Here is a 17,873-nt window from a genome sequence, read left to right on the forward strand (position 1 = left end):
CTTCGAGTACCCTGGTAGCCTGCGTGGAGTCCATTTGCACACTCCAGTCTCCTTTTGCCCAATTTCGAATGCAGCCGCAGGCAGAGGGATCAAATTTTTTTACCATGGAACGTCCGGTCCGAATGTCCTCTCTTTCGCCCTTCGGATGCTGCTGAATATCCACAGTAAGTAGGTGTCGGCCTTTATGAATAATCATTCTTACCATTTCTTGCCTCGTAATGAAGGAGATAAGCTAGAAACTTCATGCCAAAAGGGGGCAAAGCGTTCATGAGTGTTCCTCGGCAAGCTTGCAAGGTCTTTTGCACGGAGTCCGTAGAGGTCCATCATGGTCGGTCCATTGCCTAGCTCAAGTCTGTCATCGAGCCCCTTCCCAGTAACCAAATGACCGATGACGCATACAGTCTCCGACTAACGATTGTCCATGGATCCAGTATACATAATGCGAACGGCACACCAGTTATGTGCTTCATCTGCGACAAAGCTCTATGATCCCGCCAATTTACGGTTCTCAACTGATTGGATTCTAAACTTAGAGGCTCCTTACGCCCGTCCCAGAATGTCAATCTCTTGGACAATTTGGAAAAGCCTATGTATATTTAGGAAAGCCTCTGGATATAGCCGTAGTGACGCGGGCCTGGGCACATCGAGCACAACATCGCCATTGATCCTCCAACATTTTCTTGGCTTCTCTTCTCTTACCTTGCCACCGCAAGTCTCGGGTTTTGCGTATCATTAATGCCACTCGGCTTCGGCCACGCTCTTGAGTTGGCGCTTGCCTCGCTGTTCCTACCAACGCCTACAATGCAAAGAGGCACTTCATGCTTCTTCTGGAATCTTACGGCGGCGTTGAAGCTCTTTTCTCCCGACGACGAACCAGTATCTCTTTGCTTCTGGGCCTGCAATCAATGTCCAGAATGCCCTCGTCTTAGCGGGCACAGCGCACTATCTCTTCAGCATGGACATAGCACTTCCACATTTCAGCTGGGTTCCGAGGACGAACTGCGTGGGTGCACAACGTCGCCTTACATCCCTACCGAACGTTATCATCATTTGTTGCAATCTTATCGTTAACATGCACTTGAAAAAAGGGAAAGCATATCGGGGCCTACCGCTACGCTGTCATCGACTGACTACACAACCGCGGCGAAAGCCGACTACCTGAATTCCTTTCTTTGCCTCCCTGATGTTCTACGTCGTCCTTCTAACACCTTGTTTGTTAACGCTCTTCCTTTCTTCTTCTCGTTACAGAGCTTGCGATGATTTGTCCGATAACTCCTGCCGCTCAGTCAATTCTTCTATCTAAGAAAAGATATATTTGCTCGTACTAGGAGCGCCTTACTGGAGCTGATTGGAATCTGCTCTTTTGTTCTTTCCGAAATGTTGGAGCCCCTGCTCGTGTTAACTGTCAAAGTGGTTCACAATCATCACAGTCGTTCGACATCTGGTTAGCTCGTCCACGCGCTGCTCTATGCCCCGTCGAGGCAGCCAACATCTGACAGGAAAATTCTCAAGTGCCTGCCTGCAGTATATCTGTAACCCTCGCTGTTCTCCGAGCGGGTCAGCCAGAGAACTGGTGGTATATCCTCATTAAAATGCGGATACGCGCCACCTTCTCTGCCTGCCCTTTTACGATGCATATGCTGGAACTGTGAACAGCATGTCTGCGAGGCCGAAAAGGAAGATGCATCGCAAGGACACTTTACTATGACTATGATAGTGACGATGCTCTGGGAGCTTTTCTCATTCTCGGTCCTCGAGGCAGGCATGGAATATCTCGCTGAGAACCCGTTGATCCACCATTCATTTTCTTTCACGAAGACCCACATGACGATGATGAATTGTCTACGTAGTTCCATACGTCGTCGACGCCCACGATTCCGTTCTTGCTCCTCTTCGCCTCTCTGTTCTTTTCTTTTCTCACTGCGCCGGACTCCTGGGAAATTTTATTCTTGGGAGCTTTCTATTCATTTCAGCGAAGCAGCACCTTCTACAACAATTGTCGGGGAAATGAAGTATCGTTGAAGGACGTGGGTGAATTTTTCTCAGCATACTCAAAGGAAATGGCTTCTTTCGTGCCGACAATTCGCTGTGGAATTGTGTTTTTGCCCTTTCGGAGCGATTATGAGACCTAGTATCTTTATTTCGATCTTCTTTTCATAAAAAACAACGTCGCGGACACTGTATCGGCGTCAAAGGGACGACAGACTTCGAAATCTGCTGCAGGCGGTTCACCTACCCATGCACAGGACCTTCATACAAGCCGAAGAGGTTTGGGTGGAATAAACCAGGTCGTCCTGGATTTGATGGACCCGTCGCACCCGTCGCAAATGGCAAACGTGTTATTATCAATTGACATTGTTGTCGTTTTCAAGCTCCGTGGCATTAATGTCTGCGACCAACGGACGGATCATGGAACAAATCGTCGACGTTGATGTCGTACTGGTCCACACCATCATTGGTCTGTCCATCGTCGTGTAAAGCATTGCCCAACAACCCCATGCCCTAGAGATAAGAAATTTCTCGGAAACTCAGGGTTAAGAACAGCTGAGAATGAAGACTCGATAGGTAGAGCCACTGAGAAAAGGTTCAAGTTGGTCTCGGTAGCTCTTACGCTTATCCCAGCGCGCGAGGAAACACCAAATTATCGGGAGAAATGTGGATAGGCAACTTCGGGACGCTCGTCTCTAAACAATCTCGAGAGGGTGTTTATCCTTTTGGCTCACTATCACCCTGACTTCCTCCATGCCATGATCCCTGGGCTCACTGTTGGTAGCTCGAAGTTCGGCCTGTAATTTGGCGGCAAGGATCGGAAGATAGCCCCGTTCGGTGTTGGTGTGGCCACCTTCGAAGAACAGGAGCTATGATCAGCGAGTAATAATGACATAACTTTTAGGTGAGCGACTTACAAAGAATGACGTGCTTTCCTGCAGCAACTGCAGCTAGGACCTCGTGCTGTGGTCATGATTGTGAGCTTAGTCTGCGTCGCGTGCACGAGACAGCAAAAATTCATACATGCGACATCTCTCCTGTAAAATACACATCCGCTTCCTTGCCTAACAGCATTGATCCACCAGAGCCAGCACAAATAGCGATCGAGCGTACAGTGGAAGAAGAACATCCATCAGCAGGATAACCCACTTGAACTAAACGATGCAGGGCAAAAAAGCGCGATAAGCAAAGAACGAAAGTCTACAGAAGATGTGAAACAAACTTTTGGAAAGGTTGAGATGGGATTTTATCCTCTTTTCCAGAACATCCATCCCAATTGGCTCGTTTAGTGTGATTAGTCGCCCTTCTGCGCCTTCGCTTTCACCGGTAGCTGGGCTCAGCTTCTCACCCACCAGAGCGCGAATTTGGCCATCGTCCTTTCCTTTCATCAAACCTTCCGCCAGCCAGTCATTGATGCCTCCCCAGACAGAGTCGAGAGAAGTGTGGGGAGAGTAGACTGATATGCCCTGCGCAGCACAGCTAAGTAGCGACTTCTGCAGCGGATTTGAAAGCGTCATGGACTTAAGTCCGCTGAAAATGGTCGGATGATAAGATACAATGACCGAAGCATCTTGGGTGAGTGCTTCTGCGAGCACAGCCGAAGTTAAACTAGCAAAAACGTTGGCTGATCTCAGTTCACTTTGCGGCATGCCAGACTGGAGAACGCATACTCAATAGTAAGAAGTACATTCCCAGGTTTCTGTTTCTCAATGGGTGATTCTATTGTGATAGACGCGTTATCTACCCGTTGGAATATTGAAGAAGCTTGACAAACCTAATAGCAATCCTACCTGCAAAATGGCGCGTTAGACGTCGAGATGAAACTTTGTCGTGAGACTCAGTCTAACATTATCCCACTTTTCAGCGAGCCTTAGAGGAGCAATGCGCTCCATGGCTTTGCAAACTGACTTCAGCAAGGTTCTCGACATTCTTCGTTTGAGTGGCAGCGCGTATATGGAACAATAATTCGGGAGGAGAAGAAAGAGAGGAAACCCAACAACCACTGCATTACGCGATCTCACCATCGGCACAGTCGCGTGGCGGATCCCGGGGTCCCTGACTCGGAGCAAACCTCTGGCACCTACAATTCTGTTTATGGTAATTTTTCGGCAATCACCCAAGTCATTACACTGTCAAGGTCAGTTCGTCAGTACCTGCAAACCACTTGCCATAATTGCAGCTTCAATGAACAAGGCAAGTTGAAAAAAAAATTAACCCAGGTACTTTTCATTCATTTATACCAACAATATGAAATATTGTATATCCATCAATCGTGAGATAATTACATTCATCATGCTACACAAATTTATGTCTATCAAAACTGATCATTGTGAGAAGAGTGTTGGGCGCCACCCAGATGTCAAAAGCAGGCCAGAAGTAGAAAAAGGTACAAAGATAATTATAAAGCTCATAATGGGATATACAAGAAATTATGGTTAACAATAACGAAACGACAACGTGCGAATGGCGGCGGAGGAAGTGGTTACGATTTTGCAGAGCAATGACCTAGTCTAGACGTGAATAATTCTAATGCATTCTGCTAAAGAGTAGTGTACTCTGGTTGGTTTCTTGCAGTCTGTCAGTAGGCTCCGTTAAAAAGCTTACCCCAACAATTAACAAATTCATGTCATTTTCTTGATTAACAAGGGCGGTGTTGTCGATGTGAAAATTTGCAAACTAGATTAAATGGGCCACGGTACTAATGGGCATGTGGCAGCATACAGGTTGACCCATATAACGCATACAACTGGACAGTTCAGAAGGCATACTCCAACGATCCTTGTTGTATTGACTGATCCATATATTCTTAAAAAATAGCAATGGCTGATCCAGTGCCCCTTGTGTACAGCTTCGGAATAGAGCCATCACCCTCCTTGTTTGATATTAGGGGCCTTCACTCGCTTTCCTGCGATAAATACGGTAGAATATGCGTGTTGCGTAAGCCATTCTCAGTTCACTAATAGAAACATGGGTTGGCAACAAATGGAATTGCAGAGAATTGCTTCAAAATAGGACAAATAAGGCTGAATTAAGTTCAAATGCATAGATTCCCTTTGAATTCGTGTTCGAGAGAAGTTCCAATTCCAGTCAACCTTGCTCTTAAGCACCGACAGGTGTGGTAGGTTATCGAGGTTACTATCTATTGCAAGTTCGACCGTACTAGATGTAATCGCAAGTCAAGAATATACAAGAATTTCCATTCGCTCAGGTAAAATTTTTCTTTATAAAAACACCACGCCGGTATCTTGATTTCTCGTGGCAAATGAGTGTGGAGATGGGAAAACAAATTACCACCAGGGGTTCTTTAACTTCAGTCATTTCATGACGCATATACCTGTCCTTTGAATCTGAATTGAGGTCAGAATGTGTCTGACCTCACTCCTGCAATACTTTTGACACGGAGTGGGACCCCATCGATCGAGCATTAGGAGCATTGTATACATCCATCCCAGTTCATTCCCCGAATTCTAGCCTGCCCATTTACTACTACAATTGGGAAGTTCCCTAATGGCGCTTTGGCAGAGTCAATGAATCTAAAGCTAATAAGCAAGTACAGCATGGAGATCCAGAAGGAGATTATCCAGGTTCAAGTAGAGCGAAATCGCCATTCTACCTATGATAACCTGCCTCGAGCACGATCCAGTCATTGACCGGCGGACTCGCCAGAACACCCGGTCTATATGCAAGTGTACGCATAGAAAAGACACCACCTGAGTTCCCTCACCTCATCACAAAACCCCATAAATCGAACTGCCAAATTAACTTTCCGCTCACACCCAGGATCAGGATCCAGTGACCGACCGCGCATTTCCACGCAGCAGGACGCTTACTATCATGTTTAATGGTGGATGCAAACAAAATACATGACGAGGAATTAGCGGCAGTCCTTTAAATGGCGGCCGACTGTAAATTACCAACAGCTTAGGCGCCCTGAATCTAACTTGCTGGCTCCACAAAGAGACATATAGTCGGTCTTCGACACGCAGCAGGATCGACAAATCGGTGAGAGTTCATATACCCAGTATCGAGCCAATAGCAATGTTAATAACAACCAACGCATATTTTTAGCAGACCAAGTTCACAGGCGACAGACAGAAGGGACAGGTAGAAGTGTCACCCTGCCTTGCAGATGTGTGAAGTGGATGCCAAAGCCGATTTTGTAGGGATATTAACAAGTTGAACTCTATTTCGATATCCTGACTCGGCAGTCGGCCTGGATAATCAATGCGCTCAACAGTCCACATGCAAACTACACAAACATGGTCCGAGTAACCGACCACTTCGTATAACCAGTGGGTGGACGCGTGCATAAGAGGGTCACGAAGATCCAGAACCAATTCAGTCAGAATTCTTCACAAGGTCAAAAATTACAATCAATCAGCTCCCAGTTGACCGTGTAAAACAGCACGTTTCCTTTTTTCTTCTAAACCAGCCTAGAAGCATGGTAAAATAAGTCAGAAAAGTCTCTTTGACATAACTGCGACACATCGATCTTTAAGCGGCCGCAGGTATACATGTCAGTTCAGGAACATCGGAATGAGAATTACCCCAAGTTCAAAGTACCAGCAATCGGTGTGGCGAGCTGAACCAGTACGACAGTAGAAGAAGGGCTGGTCCGCGATCTGTTCCAGAGCGCAATGAGTTTTCATCGCATCAGTCAAGTGTACCGAGATCTAAAACCAGAACGAACCACAAAGATGGATTTATCATTATTCTCATCATTGTAGACAAACACTGTACATCTGCCCGAGAAATCGCACCCGCAACGGAAAGAATCCTAGAAAAGTGATCGCTGTGAGGCCTACCTCGTGGACAGAGGGCTCGGACGGACGAAGTCATTTAGATTCTCCCTTTTCCAATTGGAAGTTCTTGATTAGAATTTCCTACAAGTCAAAGTCATGAGTCAGTGGCTCTGAATCCCAGATTATCGTTCCAGACATGCCCTAAATGCTAACAAAACGTTTTAGCATATCACATACATATCCACATTCATCATTTATCAAACCTTTACTTGGGTCAACCCATCACAAAAATAAAAAGCCGAAGACGTGCGGCTTCAATCACCTCGAAAATAGTTCTCGCGTGGGTAGTCGACGCCTTAGTTGTCGTAATAATTGAGGCATGCCTGATGTACTTAGAATCGGCCTGAAACGAGCAACAGAAATATTAACAGTATTCGGTCCAGCAAAAATAAAGTAAAGGATCCCGGGGACAAAAAAGTGCCTTTTTTCCACCAATTAATTCAGGTTTGCAAAGTGGCAGACGGCATGCAAGCCATATTCTCGGAAGAACAGAGACAAGCATAATCTTCGGGCCAAAGTTGAAGGTGCTGTGCCCCCTTTTGAAATGTTCTAGCGTTTTTTCAACCTCTAATTCTGTTTTATGTTTTCTGTGCTTCCGTCTTCTTGCATTGTACGTGATGTCGCCGTTGATAAGCCGATGCCTGGAGTTATGTCACACGAGACGATAACGATTAGGGTAGTCGTCGAGAAGTCAGTAGATCATAAAAGTCGGACCACCTTTGTACAAACATATCACAAAAATGACATAATGAACAGGCTACTTGATTAGAACCCAGGAATCAGCACCGACCGCCCAGCCTGCGCGTTAAAAATCGAAGCTGAACCACTTTGCCTTCACGCGAAAGGTAAAAAACCCAGAGTGTGTCAATAAGATCATCAGAAACGTTGATCTTGTTGACGAAGTTCACAAAACGCGGTGTTGGAAACAGAATAAAATCAGGGATCGATCTATCCATATTTGTGAAAGTAGAATACATAGATGACCCCGTTATACACGGTACGACACACCATCGATGACTGAGCCAGCCGTTCATGCCAACTTGTGGAAATAACACTATTCACAGAAGTTGAAGAATCGACCTGTGAAACGTGAAAAAAGCGGTTTTGCGTACATTCAAAACACCGAAACAATGATTGGCCCCGCTTTGTTCGGCGCAATTAATGACCCTCGGGTTCGCGCCGTCGTCGGTGAAGTCTAGAGGGATATGTCTCGCGACTCGAAGGTGCGAGCTAGGGCGAGATCGAATATCTTCCAAGTTCCAATCTCTGAATATCCCCATTCATCTTCCTCCTATTCACATAAGTCAGAGGTGCAGCAAGTCGGAGCCACATTTATACACAATTCATGGCAACACCGCGGAAAAAAACGAATGGTCAGCTACAGCCTTCGGAATTCCATTCGTTTGTTCGGCCTTTTCGGTACTCGCAAAAGAGAGCAATTTGGTATCTACAAAAAGTAAGTAACCCCACTTTGCAGCTAATCTGTCAGGCATCAACTACTACTGCTTGTGCTTCAAACTATCTTGAAGTCGTGGAGGATGGGAAATTCTGTGACAATCACCGATTATGTTTCGAGCCAGTAAGAATATGGAAGCACTAACAAGCTCACCCACTTCACAGCTGCTGGCCATGAGGACGAGGTAACCCGCCGTATGACATCCCGACTAAGGCGCCACAGAGTAACTTACATGACGGAAAGAGTGAAATAGTGGGCGATTCGGGATGAACCGGAAAGGACTCAGGTATTCTTGTCGACGTTGAGAAAGGTAAAGAACGATTTTGGTCTAGCCACGACAAAAACATTTCTATTCAGAGAAGAATGTCTATCTATCAACCTCACTGAAAACCGACAAATAGCACGTAAGCGTTCCGACACATCGTAAAACACCTGAAAGAGATGACATACCCGAACACAAGATCCTGTAAGAGCGCAGAGAAAGGAAAAAAATCTCAGTATCCCTAATTCAACTCCATGGACACCGGATGACGTACCATGGTACCGATAATAGCAACTGCATCTGCAAGCATGTGCTGTTGGAGGAGAAACAAAGTTCGGTCAGTTCAATCACGTCGTGTGTACGAAAGCAGGCAAAATGTCTGACATCTACATTATTAAAAATGGTGTTAGAGCGGGATGTGGTAAGTCGGTATGACAGCGACAAGGTACGTACGTCTCATCATGAAGTCGGAACCGGCAAGGTGGGCAAATCCTGGGGCGCGAATGCTGCATCGGTATGGTCTGTTTGTGCCATCACTGCGTAGATATCAGAAAATGTGGGTCAACTAGAATTGCGACTACACCAGAAATTAAGTACGTACGAGACCAGGTATACAGCCATTTCTCCCTTAGGAGCTTCAATGGCGCTGTAGGTTTCCCCAGCAGGCACAGAGTAACCTTCGCTGAAGATCTAGGGGACATATGTTAGACTGTAAAATATGCCACTCTCAACGTAAACACATACTTTGAAGTGATGAATCAAAGACTCCATGCTTTCCTTCATCATGGCACGGGGAGGAGGAACAAGTTTATGGTCATCGACCTTGATAGCACCGGTAGGCATCTTGTTCAGACACTGGCCAATAATGCGAAGACTCTCTCGCATTTCCTGCACTCTGCATAGATAACGATCGTAGCAATCTCCGTTCTTGCCGACGGGGATGTCAAACTCGACCTGAATTTTGGGATCAGTGAGAACCAACAAAAAGACGGAAAAAAGCTACTAACTTCAGCGTACTTGTCATAGGGAGCAACTTTGCGCAAGTCCCAAGGAACACCACTGCCTCTAAGCATGACGCCACTGAAACTATAGTCCAGGGCCTGCTTTGCTGTCACGGGCCCGATTCCGATAGTTCGCTCTTTCCAGATACGGTTCCCAGTAACAACTTCTTCAATCTCATCTATTCTGCTGCCGAACTGGGTGGCCCACTTGAAGATATCATCAAGAAGTCCGTGGGGAAGGTCAAACGCGACACCACCAGGTCGAACATACGCAGCATGAAGACGAGCTCCAGAAACGCGTTCATAAAACTCCATGAGCTTCTCGCGTTCTTCGAAACCCCAAAGGAAAGGCGTAAGACCACCGACGTCCATGACGTGGGTAAGGACGGCCATGAGGTCTAGTAACTTCATCAGAAAATCAGAGGTATTTCAGCTGTAAACAAGACTCACGATTCAGGATACGAGTAATTTCACCAAACAAGACACGAATCCATTGGGCTCTATCGGGAACTTGGATATTGAGGAGTTTTTCAACGGCCAGTGAATAGCACAATTCATTGGTCACTAAATGGGGTCTGGGTGAGAAAGCGTGTGGTTCGAAAAGACAACACAAGCATACTCATAGATACGTAGTCCAAGCGATCAAAGTAAGGTAGGGCCTGGATATACGTCTTATATTCGATTAATTTCTCTGTGCCACGGTGAAGGAGACCAATGTGCTATAGGCCAACTTTAGTCGGAGAAAGAAGTTGTTGTGAAGCACTCTTACGGGATCCGCACGCAAGATTTCTTCTCCATTCAACTCAAGAATCATTCGGAGCACACCGTGAGCAGCGGGATGTTGGGGTCTATGCAAGCATCATCATTCTATCGCCTATGACTTGTGGTTGACGGTTCCTTACCCAAAGTTGACTGCAGTGTTATGGTCAATATGACAACTTGGACGATTGAAAGAGTTTACCACAAACCTGTAAAGTGCCTCATTTTGGTATCCTCTTGTGGTCCAGCCAAAATTTCATGAGCAGTCATGCCATGAAGATCCTCCACTGTGTGGTAGTCGAACCCGGACTTCCTGGCCTCCTCGAGAGTTGGGTCTGCCTGTCGCAGAACGGATGAAGATGAGAGATTTCGCGAAAGCAGACGAGATTTTGGCGCAGCCCTCGTTGTGCGCGCCAAAGAGCGGAACAAGGTGGAGGCCATGGTCGTTGTTGTCGATAAAGTTGACCAAGTATATGACTGCTGGACACGGAATTCAGCGGGTCCTACGTGATAATTGTGAGTGTGACTGATTCACCAGCACCAACGTGACATAGCACAGAGTTCGGTAATTCGCCTGTCACGCTGCTTACGCTCGATCCCAAATGTTTAGCCGCCAACGTATAAGAACTCGGCCATTACTCTCTATATTTTTCCTCTTCTTTCTTATTTCTCTCGGTCTAGCTGACGATAAACCATGTACTTTACACGAAAAGGGGAAGTTCTACGATCTGAATCCTCTGAAAGCTAGGTATGCCCGAATCCTATTCCGCAGTGCCCAAATTATAGCGTCTAGCACAGTCAGGACTACAAATTGGAAACACCTTCAGGAGAGAAGATAAAACTCAATGTCTGCCGAAGCGTTAAGACAGAACTCCATGGCATAAAAGATGACTCCATCAAGGAAGCAGACGTTGCCGCCTTTATTCGACGTGGTCACGGTGACTTCATTCTGGGGTAAAGACGCTGCAATGTTAAGATAATAAACCACTAACATTTCACTGTAGAAAAATCAATACCACTATCTCCTTGCTCGACTCCAAACCGCGTTTAGTCATTTCAGGCGGGTCCAAATGCAAATCGGGTGACATTAGAGCATCGACAGTGATACAGTTTGTATGCGACGTGTCGCTTGGAAATAGTGGCCCCCGATTTTCTGCCCAGCTCCCTCCGGGAGATGATGAAGACGCGTGCGCATACTTCATAGAGTGGAAGACTCCAGTGCGTTCCACCTCATAGATATTGCTATTGTTGTATTCTTATTCTCAATTCCAGTACGCGTGTCCGACCTCAGAAGGCAGCGGATTTTGGGGTTTTATCACATTTTTAGCAGTGGTGTTGGTGACATTTCTCGTGTATTTGATCCGCTGATTGACAAACTTTTTCAGATTCCTAGTTGTTCTTCTAGCATACGCCATTTTGGGAACATTGTATAATCGCTATGTTCTTCAACTTAGGGGTTTCGACCAAATTCCTCAGTTCTCCATCGAGAGCATGAAATACCACGGAAGCGAGGCATGGGACTGGGCCAAGGACATGTTTGCCGCCCTTAACATCACAGGAGGTCATACACCAGGCGGTGGTAACATGTACGGCAGGCACCCTTCAAGCGCAGGGCGTACTCCAAATCCTGTCAGCCATCAGGCACAAGTATCCGGCTTTGGAGGTGATCATGCAGAGGAAGAAGGTCTTCCATTTAATGGTGGAGGAGGCGGGTTTGTCCGTCCCCAAGTCGGCAAGAACAGATCGACTTCATTCACCAAACCAGAGACCAATCCAATCTCGCACCAATCTCAAGTCCTTGAAGCCCAATCACTGTCCTATTCCTCTCCTTCCCCTCTCACATCCCAATCGCCGCCTCAGGTCTCTGTTAACAACACCATACCTCAGAACCAGAATCGTAGAACAATTCTCGAGACTCGTGGGCCAACAAAGGAGGAACTCGACTTCATGCTTGGAGAAGATGACGAAGAAGAGGATGCTCAGGAGCTTGTTGACGTGAAATCACCCCCTGTGCATACCACGGAGGAATCTGCTTCTACATCACCACGCAATCCACCTTCGGGCACTTCACCACCGGCCAACGTTTCGTCGTCGACTAGCCCCGAACCAGAGTCAGCTGCTGCAGCGAGAGGTAGAGACCTTGGCGGGGGAGATACCATTCGTTTATAATCATCCCAATCCCGCGAACCGGGGCTCCTTGTTGCGGATACTTATTGGCCCGTATAGCTTTCGAAGTAATTTATTTATCACTCTGACATATGGTACAGTCATCTACACTCATCCAACCTTTGGTTGTCTATCACGGTCTGGGCATTTCTCCCAACTCTGGCGTTGAAGTTTGGTTCACGCATACATCAATGATTTCGAACAGGTTCGGAGTACACGCTTTAAAAGGAGATGAATCTCAGCTTGGAATATTATCGGCAGTTTGCTCCTGCGTTTGCTGTTGTGTACGACCGAGGACCACGCACGGCTTGCATATAATCATTGAATCGCACAACTTGGGTCGTCGCCCCACCCGTACCCCATTGGCGTGCATATCGCCTTTGTCCGACTGCAAGAGCCGGACTGACATGACAACTTGGATTAAGGAAAATTGACTACCAGTTGTTCTACTAAGTCTAAAAATCGCTGGTTATTCAGTTCCATCTGACTTCTGAAGATTTTAGATTGGGTTATTTGACGTATTCAATTATATTGGAATAGGCAGTTAACCCCTCGACCGCGAAGCACTACTCAAACACTCCGGATTATTTATCTCAGGCTGTTCAAATATCCGCATCTATCTACTTGCAGGTTACAGACCATGCAGTGAAGTTTATCCTCCGGCTATGTACCTACCGACAATTCGTGAGCATCACAGGTGCACTCTCAAGCATGCTGGGTAAAAGGTCTCCACCTGGTGTACTTTGTGGAGGATTTACTGTATCATACGATCAGCAGAACCTTTGCGCATTTGTTCAAACGGAGCTCAGAAAGGCCCATCTGACCCAAATTCCAGGCGTGGTATGCCAATCCCTCGGAAGTCAGAATGCCACAATGTCAGTCACTCGGTCAGCGAAGGAGTTCTTTCTTCTTTCAGGCTAATATGCGAGAAGTAAAAATGCTCTTCCGTTCCGTCGTTCGAAGCTTGAACCAGGTCGGGTAGAGTCAGGAACTGCGCAGCGCGAATTGCTTTGCCCCACAAGAGGAGTAAATTTGATTGTGAAAATTTAAGAGACTACAAATTCCCTCGCCTGCCTAATTCGTCGTTCGTCTCTCTTTTCTTCTTGACAACTGCTATCTAAGGGTATGAGTCTATCATATAATTGTTCTGTATGAGCTAAGGCACCAAGGCGTTCAAAGCCTCGCTTGATGATCCAAACGATAGGAAGCTTTTAATTTTTTACACATGTTTTTCGGTATTCAAAAGTGAGAACTTCGTTCAAGTCGACTGATGACTTCGGGGCGGAAAGATAGCCCCGTCATCGATTTATCCGCTCATCAGTGGTGCCTCGATACAATTTCGAACTTCGCAAGCCGAATTTTGCGTCAGCAAGGCTCAAATACCTAACCGACATAACGAACCGCTCCAATTCACATGGGGTATTTCAAACTGAAATACGACGATCGATCTATGATGCGATGGTGATTGTATGAACTACACACTCAGGATCTTATCCGGGACCCAAAGGCTCCTCAATGAGACCTTCCCAAGGAGCCTAAAGACCTTCTTATCTTAAGGCGCGTGGACTCGAAGCACCTCACCAATATGGATTACCAACTGCTCCTCGTCTCGCGAGTCTCGCTGATACTCGGTCCCTTCGGACCTTGCTATCGCACTCCTTCGTGTCGACTCAGACTTTGATGTTGATTTGATGAATTTGTTATCAGATGGAACTTAGCTCCTCCTGCCTGCCGTGTCCACAAGTCGTTGCATATTCTTCTCCGAAAGTATCTGGTCTATTTGTTGGGGTAATCCGGGATGTTCACTCGACACCTTCACCGTTTTCGCGCGTTTCGGACTTTGTGAGGGATTTTGCGTTGGTTTTTTTGACATTATTCTCAATCCGCGTTTACACAATCGAGAGACGCGTAGAATTGTGCAGATCAACCATTTAATTCTGCCTCTATTGGTTGATCGCCCTCTGGCGCCCTTCAGGGCAGCGTCTGGCGCTCGTGCGGTTGGATCGGTGCGCCTGAGCCGCCATTCATTGTGTCATTATTGCTTAGTCACATCACTCCACCAAGAATTTGACCATGAGGGCTGGGCTACCTGGGCGCTTGATTCAGCGTGATCTCTACTACCATTTGGGGCATCTAAAAATGCCTCGAGGCAGAGTCAACGCCATACGCGCATTACGCGCGTCCAAAGCTCAAACGCAAGATTTCAATTGACTGGTTCCTAATTTTTTCTTTTTTCATCTGCTGGTTGACGCGACTCCAACGGACTTGCAATTTATGAAATGGCGACGCCGACGGGCCTCCAAGTCCAAGACAGCGGTTGGTAGCAGTCGTAGTGGGCTGGTTCGTATGGCAACTCGTCCGCCTGTGACCTTTAGGAGAACACATAAAGCGGTCTGGTTTATCTGATTGCAGAAACGATGTTATCACAAAATTTACCGAGCGGTTCAGTGCACAAATCACCTACAAGAGCCATTGAGCATCCTGCCGTTGTTCATGATGTGGACACATAAAATTACGGCGTCTAGAAAATTAAACACACCATCTCGGAATTTTACCTCCCGATAATTTTTCGAGTACGTACGTACAGGCAAAAGAGTGGTGCGCGCTATTAAGCAGGCGTCATCACCGGGAAATAGCCTCATTTTAAACATCCATGCTCGGTGAAAATTATGTGACCTAAGAAATAAGGGTCTGGAGGTAGAGATAAGTCAAGATTTGGTCATCCGAGGCGAATGGGTTCCTTAACATACGTAGACTGTAACGTATATGTAACTTTACCGCCGACATTTAAGTGACCGACATTGGAATTGGATGACCATTGACCATCGTGATCAGTGATCACCCTTCCGTAGTTCCTCAGCAGACCATCTCTGACGTTATCCAGCACCACGGACGGCCGCGTATATAATCCATTTATTATACCACCCGAGTCTTCCAACTTAAAGGCTATCAAAAGCTGCATTTAGCATCATCATCCATCAGATACACCGTACATAAAAGTCAAGTCCAAACGCAATTTGTGATTTCCATGCCTCGAGGCCAGCCAGCCAGCCAGCCAGTAGCTTCCGGTACGTACTACGGTGAATTAAATAAAAAAGGTTTAAAGTTTCGATAATCGATTAACAGCCACAATCATCAACGACACTGACATTACAAAGACCAACTCCCATTTCGGCCCTCCAGGCTCCCCGCATCATGGCAGCGGCAGCGCAGACTCCCCGAATTTCCCGCGTCCCGACGTCCCGTCCGCTTTCAGCCCAACTCCCAACTCGGTTCCGGTGTCTTATTCCAAATATACGTACGTTTTTACATACCGTATGCTGGCATACAACGGCTCAAACTAAAGTCGAACGCTGAGGTTCAATGCGAATGCGAAAGCTATATGTAGACGCGACGATACCGATACCGATGCTGATGCTGATGACGATGACGCGATACGCGATATGATGATAGCTGAACCAGATTGATTTCTCCTTTAATCCACCCAACTCGACACTCTAAATTCATACACGTTTGGCCCTCTGCCAGCCTCTGGCAGACATGTTACACGGTCAGTCCATCATAGTAAAGTCTATCTAGTTTATCTGACACGACTCGACCGAGCTCTGTATTCAATCTTCGGAGCCTGAGCACCGAGTCGGGATGCAGATGCGGTTCGCGATTGTATTGTCTATTGACTATTGACTATCATATCGCTATATCGCTACTTGCTATTACTATTGCTATTGCTATTGAGTGAAGCTGGGATCCGGGAGCGCTCTGTCAAACATCCTCTACCTCAATAACCTCATCACTGTTAACCTTTATGTATTGCACGTCAACGTCCAACGTCCAATGTCAACCCCACAGTATCGCATGTCGAATTCCAATTTCATGGCAAACTATATCAATCAATTGTAACGCTGCTGTCTGTCCGAACGCAGCAGTGACGCTCAAACCGGTAAGGTAAAAGAACCAATTAAGAAATGATATGTTTCTTAATCACGCACAGTATATAGATAGCGGAAACGGTAGTGCAGTAAGGCAGCAGGCTTACATCAATATTGTTATCACTTGCAATTGGAGTTCGTTGGAGGGCGTTGACAATTGACATAGGTATATACGAAACGACACGATACGGATCCGTATGCTACAAAGCTAAACTTAACATAAAAAAAAAAACATAAACCATATGTAGTATAGTATAGCATACATATATACATACGAAGAACGAAAAAAATCGTAATGAAATGAAAAAAGAAAAAGATGGAAACAAACAAACTGATTACTACTACTACTACTACTACTACTACTACTACTACTAGTGACCGGCAAACTAAAGTACTTATTCGATGGATGAATGGAATGGGATAAAGAAAACCATAATAGTCTAGCTCTGAAGTGGCTAGTGGCAAGTAGGAAAAGAAAGGCTTTCAAAGCAAGTGACGAAAAAGCGAAAATCGAAAAGCGGAAAGCGGGGGAAAACACGATGATGATGATGGTAATGATGATATAGACTGGCGAAGACGATGAATGTGAATGGAAAATTGCAGAAATTGCATGAAAATGAAAATGGAGAGGGAAAGGCAATCGATGAGGTTCGTCATGACAAGCTTGAAAAAAATGTAAAAAATGTAAAAATAGCTGGACTGGTAGCTGGAACTGGAAAGGATAACACAGACAATGGATGAAAAGAAAAACATGAAACCGACATCTAATGAAGAAAAAAAAGAGATAAAACCAAAACCAAAACCAAAACACGATGCATGATACAAGAAAATGAAAAGGAAGCGAGAAAGCGAGAAGGAAGCGAGAAGGAATCGAGAAGAAACACATTATACTCTATATGAAAACTTTTGGACGATGATGATGATGACGAAGACGATGGTCATGATGGACAGATGAAGATGAAAAAAAAATGAAGAGACGAGACGAGACGAGACGAGACGAGACGAGAGTGCAGGAAGAGAAAAAGAAAAGAAAAAAAAAACCAGAATGAGCAATGAGGAATGAGAAAAATGATACAGAACGATGGATAACGATGATGAATGATGATGGATAATGATGAATATTGAACAATGCGTGTGGTATACGAATATGCGTGTGCAAGACCAAGAACACGAAACAAGAACAAGAAACAAAAACACGAAATACGAAACAAGAACGAGAAACAAGAAACAAGAAATATGAATGAAAAGAGACTGCTCTGAGCCCTTGAAGTGAGAGAGAGAGAGGATTGGATGAATTTTGACAGTTATACCGTTGTTGTAGAGTCCAGCATCTATGAGGAAGGAGAAACGAGAAACGAGAAACGAGAAAGGGGAAGAGAGAAAAGAGAGAGGAGGAAAGAGAAAAGAGAAGAGAAGATGAGAAACAGAAAAGAGAAAAGAGATGTAATGAGGAATAGGTTACAGTCGTGATTCTGATTCGTGGATCATGATCATGCAAGAGTGAAAAGG

The 17,873-nt window shown here is 45.8% G+C and overlaps 3 protein-coding genes across 3 annotated transcripts; 1 reads left to right on the forward strand and 2 right to left on the reverse strand.

Annotated features, from left to right (window-relative positions):
- Positions 1-2,684: 2,684 nt before the first annotated feature.
- On the reverse strand, positions 2,685-3,917 carry JR316_0000210 (Protein NIF3-like protein; the record flags this gene model as incomplete). Its single annotated transcript, XM_047886025.1, has 7 exons — positions 2,685-2,842; positions 2,907-2,952; positions 3,013-3,143; positions 3,212-3,597; positions 3,660-3,708; positions 3,764-3,779; positions 3,837-3,917. 7 exons carry the CDS (start codon positions 3,915-3,917, stop codon positions 2,685-2,687), a joined length of 867 nt encoding a protein of 288 aa, XP_047753771.1.
- Positions 3,918-8,915: 4,998 nt separating this feature from the next.
- JR316_0000211 (NADH:ubiquinone oxidoreductase 49kD subunit) lies at positions 8,916-10,710 on the reverse strand (the record flags this gene model as incomplete). The annotated part of the gene is made up of 9 exons (XM_047886026.1): positions 8,916-9,045; positions 9,111-9,199; positions 9,254-9,463; positions 9,517-9,908; positions 9,961-10,074; positions 10,130-10,229; positions 10,280-10,358; positions 10,413-10,422; positions 10,479-10,710. 9 exons carry the CDS (start codon positions 10,708-10,710, stop codon positions 8,916-8,918), a joined length of 1,356 nt encoding a protein of 451 aa, XP_047753772.1.
- Positions 10,711-10,871: 161 nt separating this feature from the next.
- Positions 10,872-12,438, forward strand: JR316_0000212 (Putative mannose 6-phosphate receptor-like protein; the record flags this gene model as incomplete). The annotated part of the gene is made up of 5 exons (XM_047886027.1): positions 10,872-11,017; positions 11,068-11,223; positions 11,274-11,487; positions 11,542-11,603; positions 11,655-12,438. 5 exons carry the CDS (start codon positions 10,872-10,874, stop codon positions 12,436-12,438), a joined length of 1,362 nt encoding a protein of 453 aa, XP_047753773.1.
- Between the last annotated feature and the right edge of the window lie 5,435 nt (positions 12,439-17,873).

Source organism: Psilocybe cubensis, chromosome 1 (assembly GCF_017499595.1).
Source record: "Psilocybe cubensis strain MGC-MH-2018 chromosome 1, whole genome shotgun sequence".
NCBI lineage: Eukaryota > Fungi > Basidiomycota > Agaricomycetes > Agaricales > Agrocybaceae > Psilocybe > Psilocybe cubensis.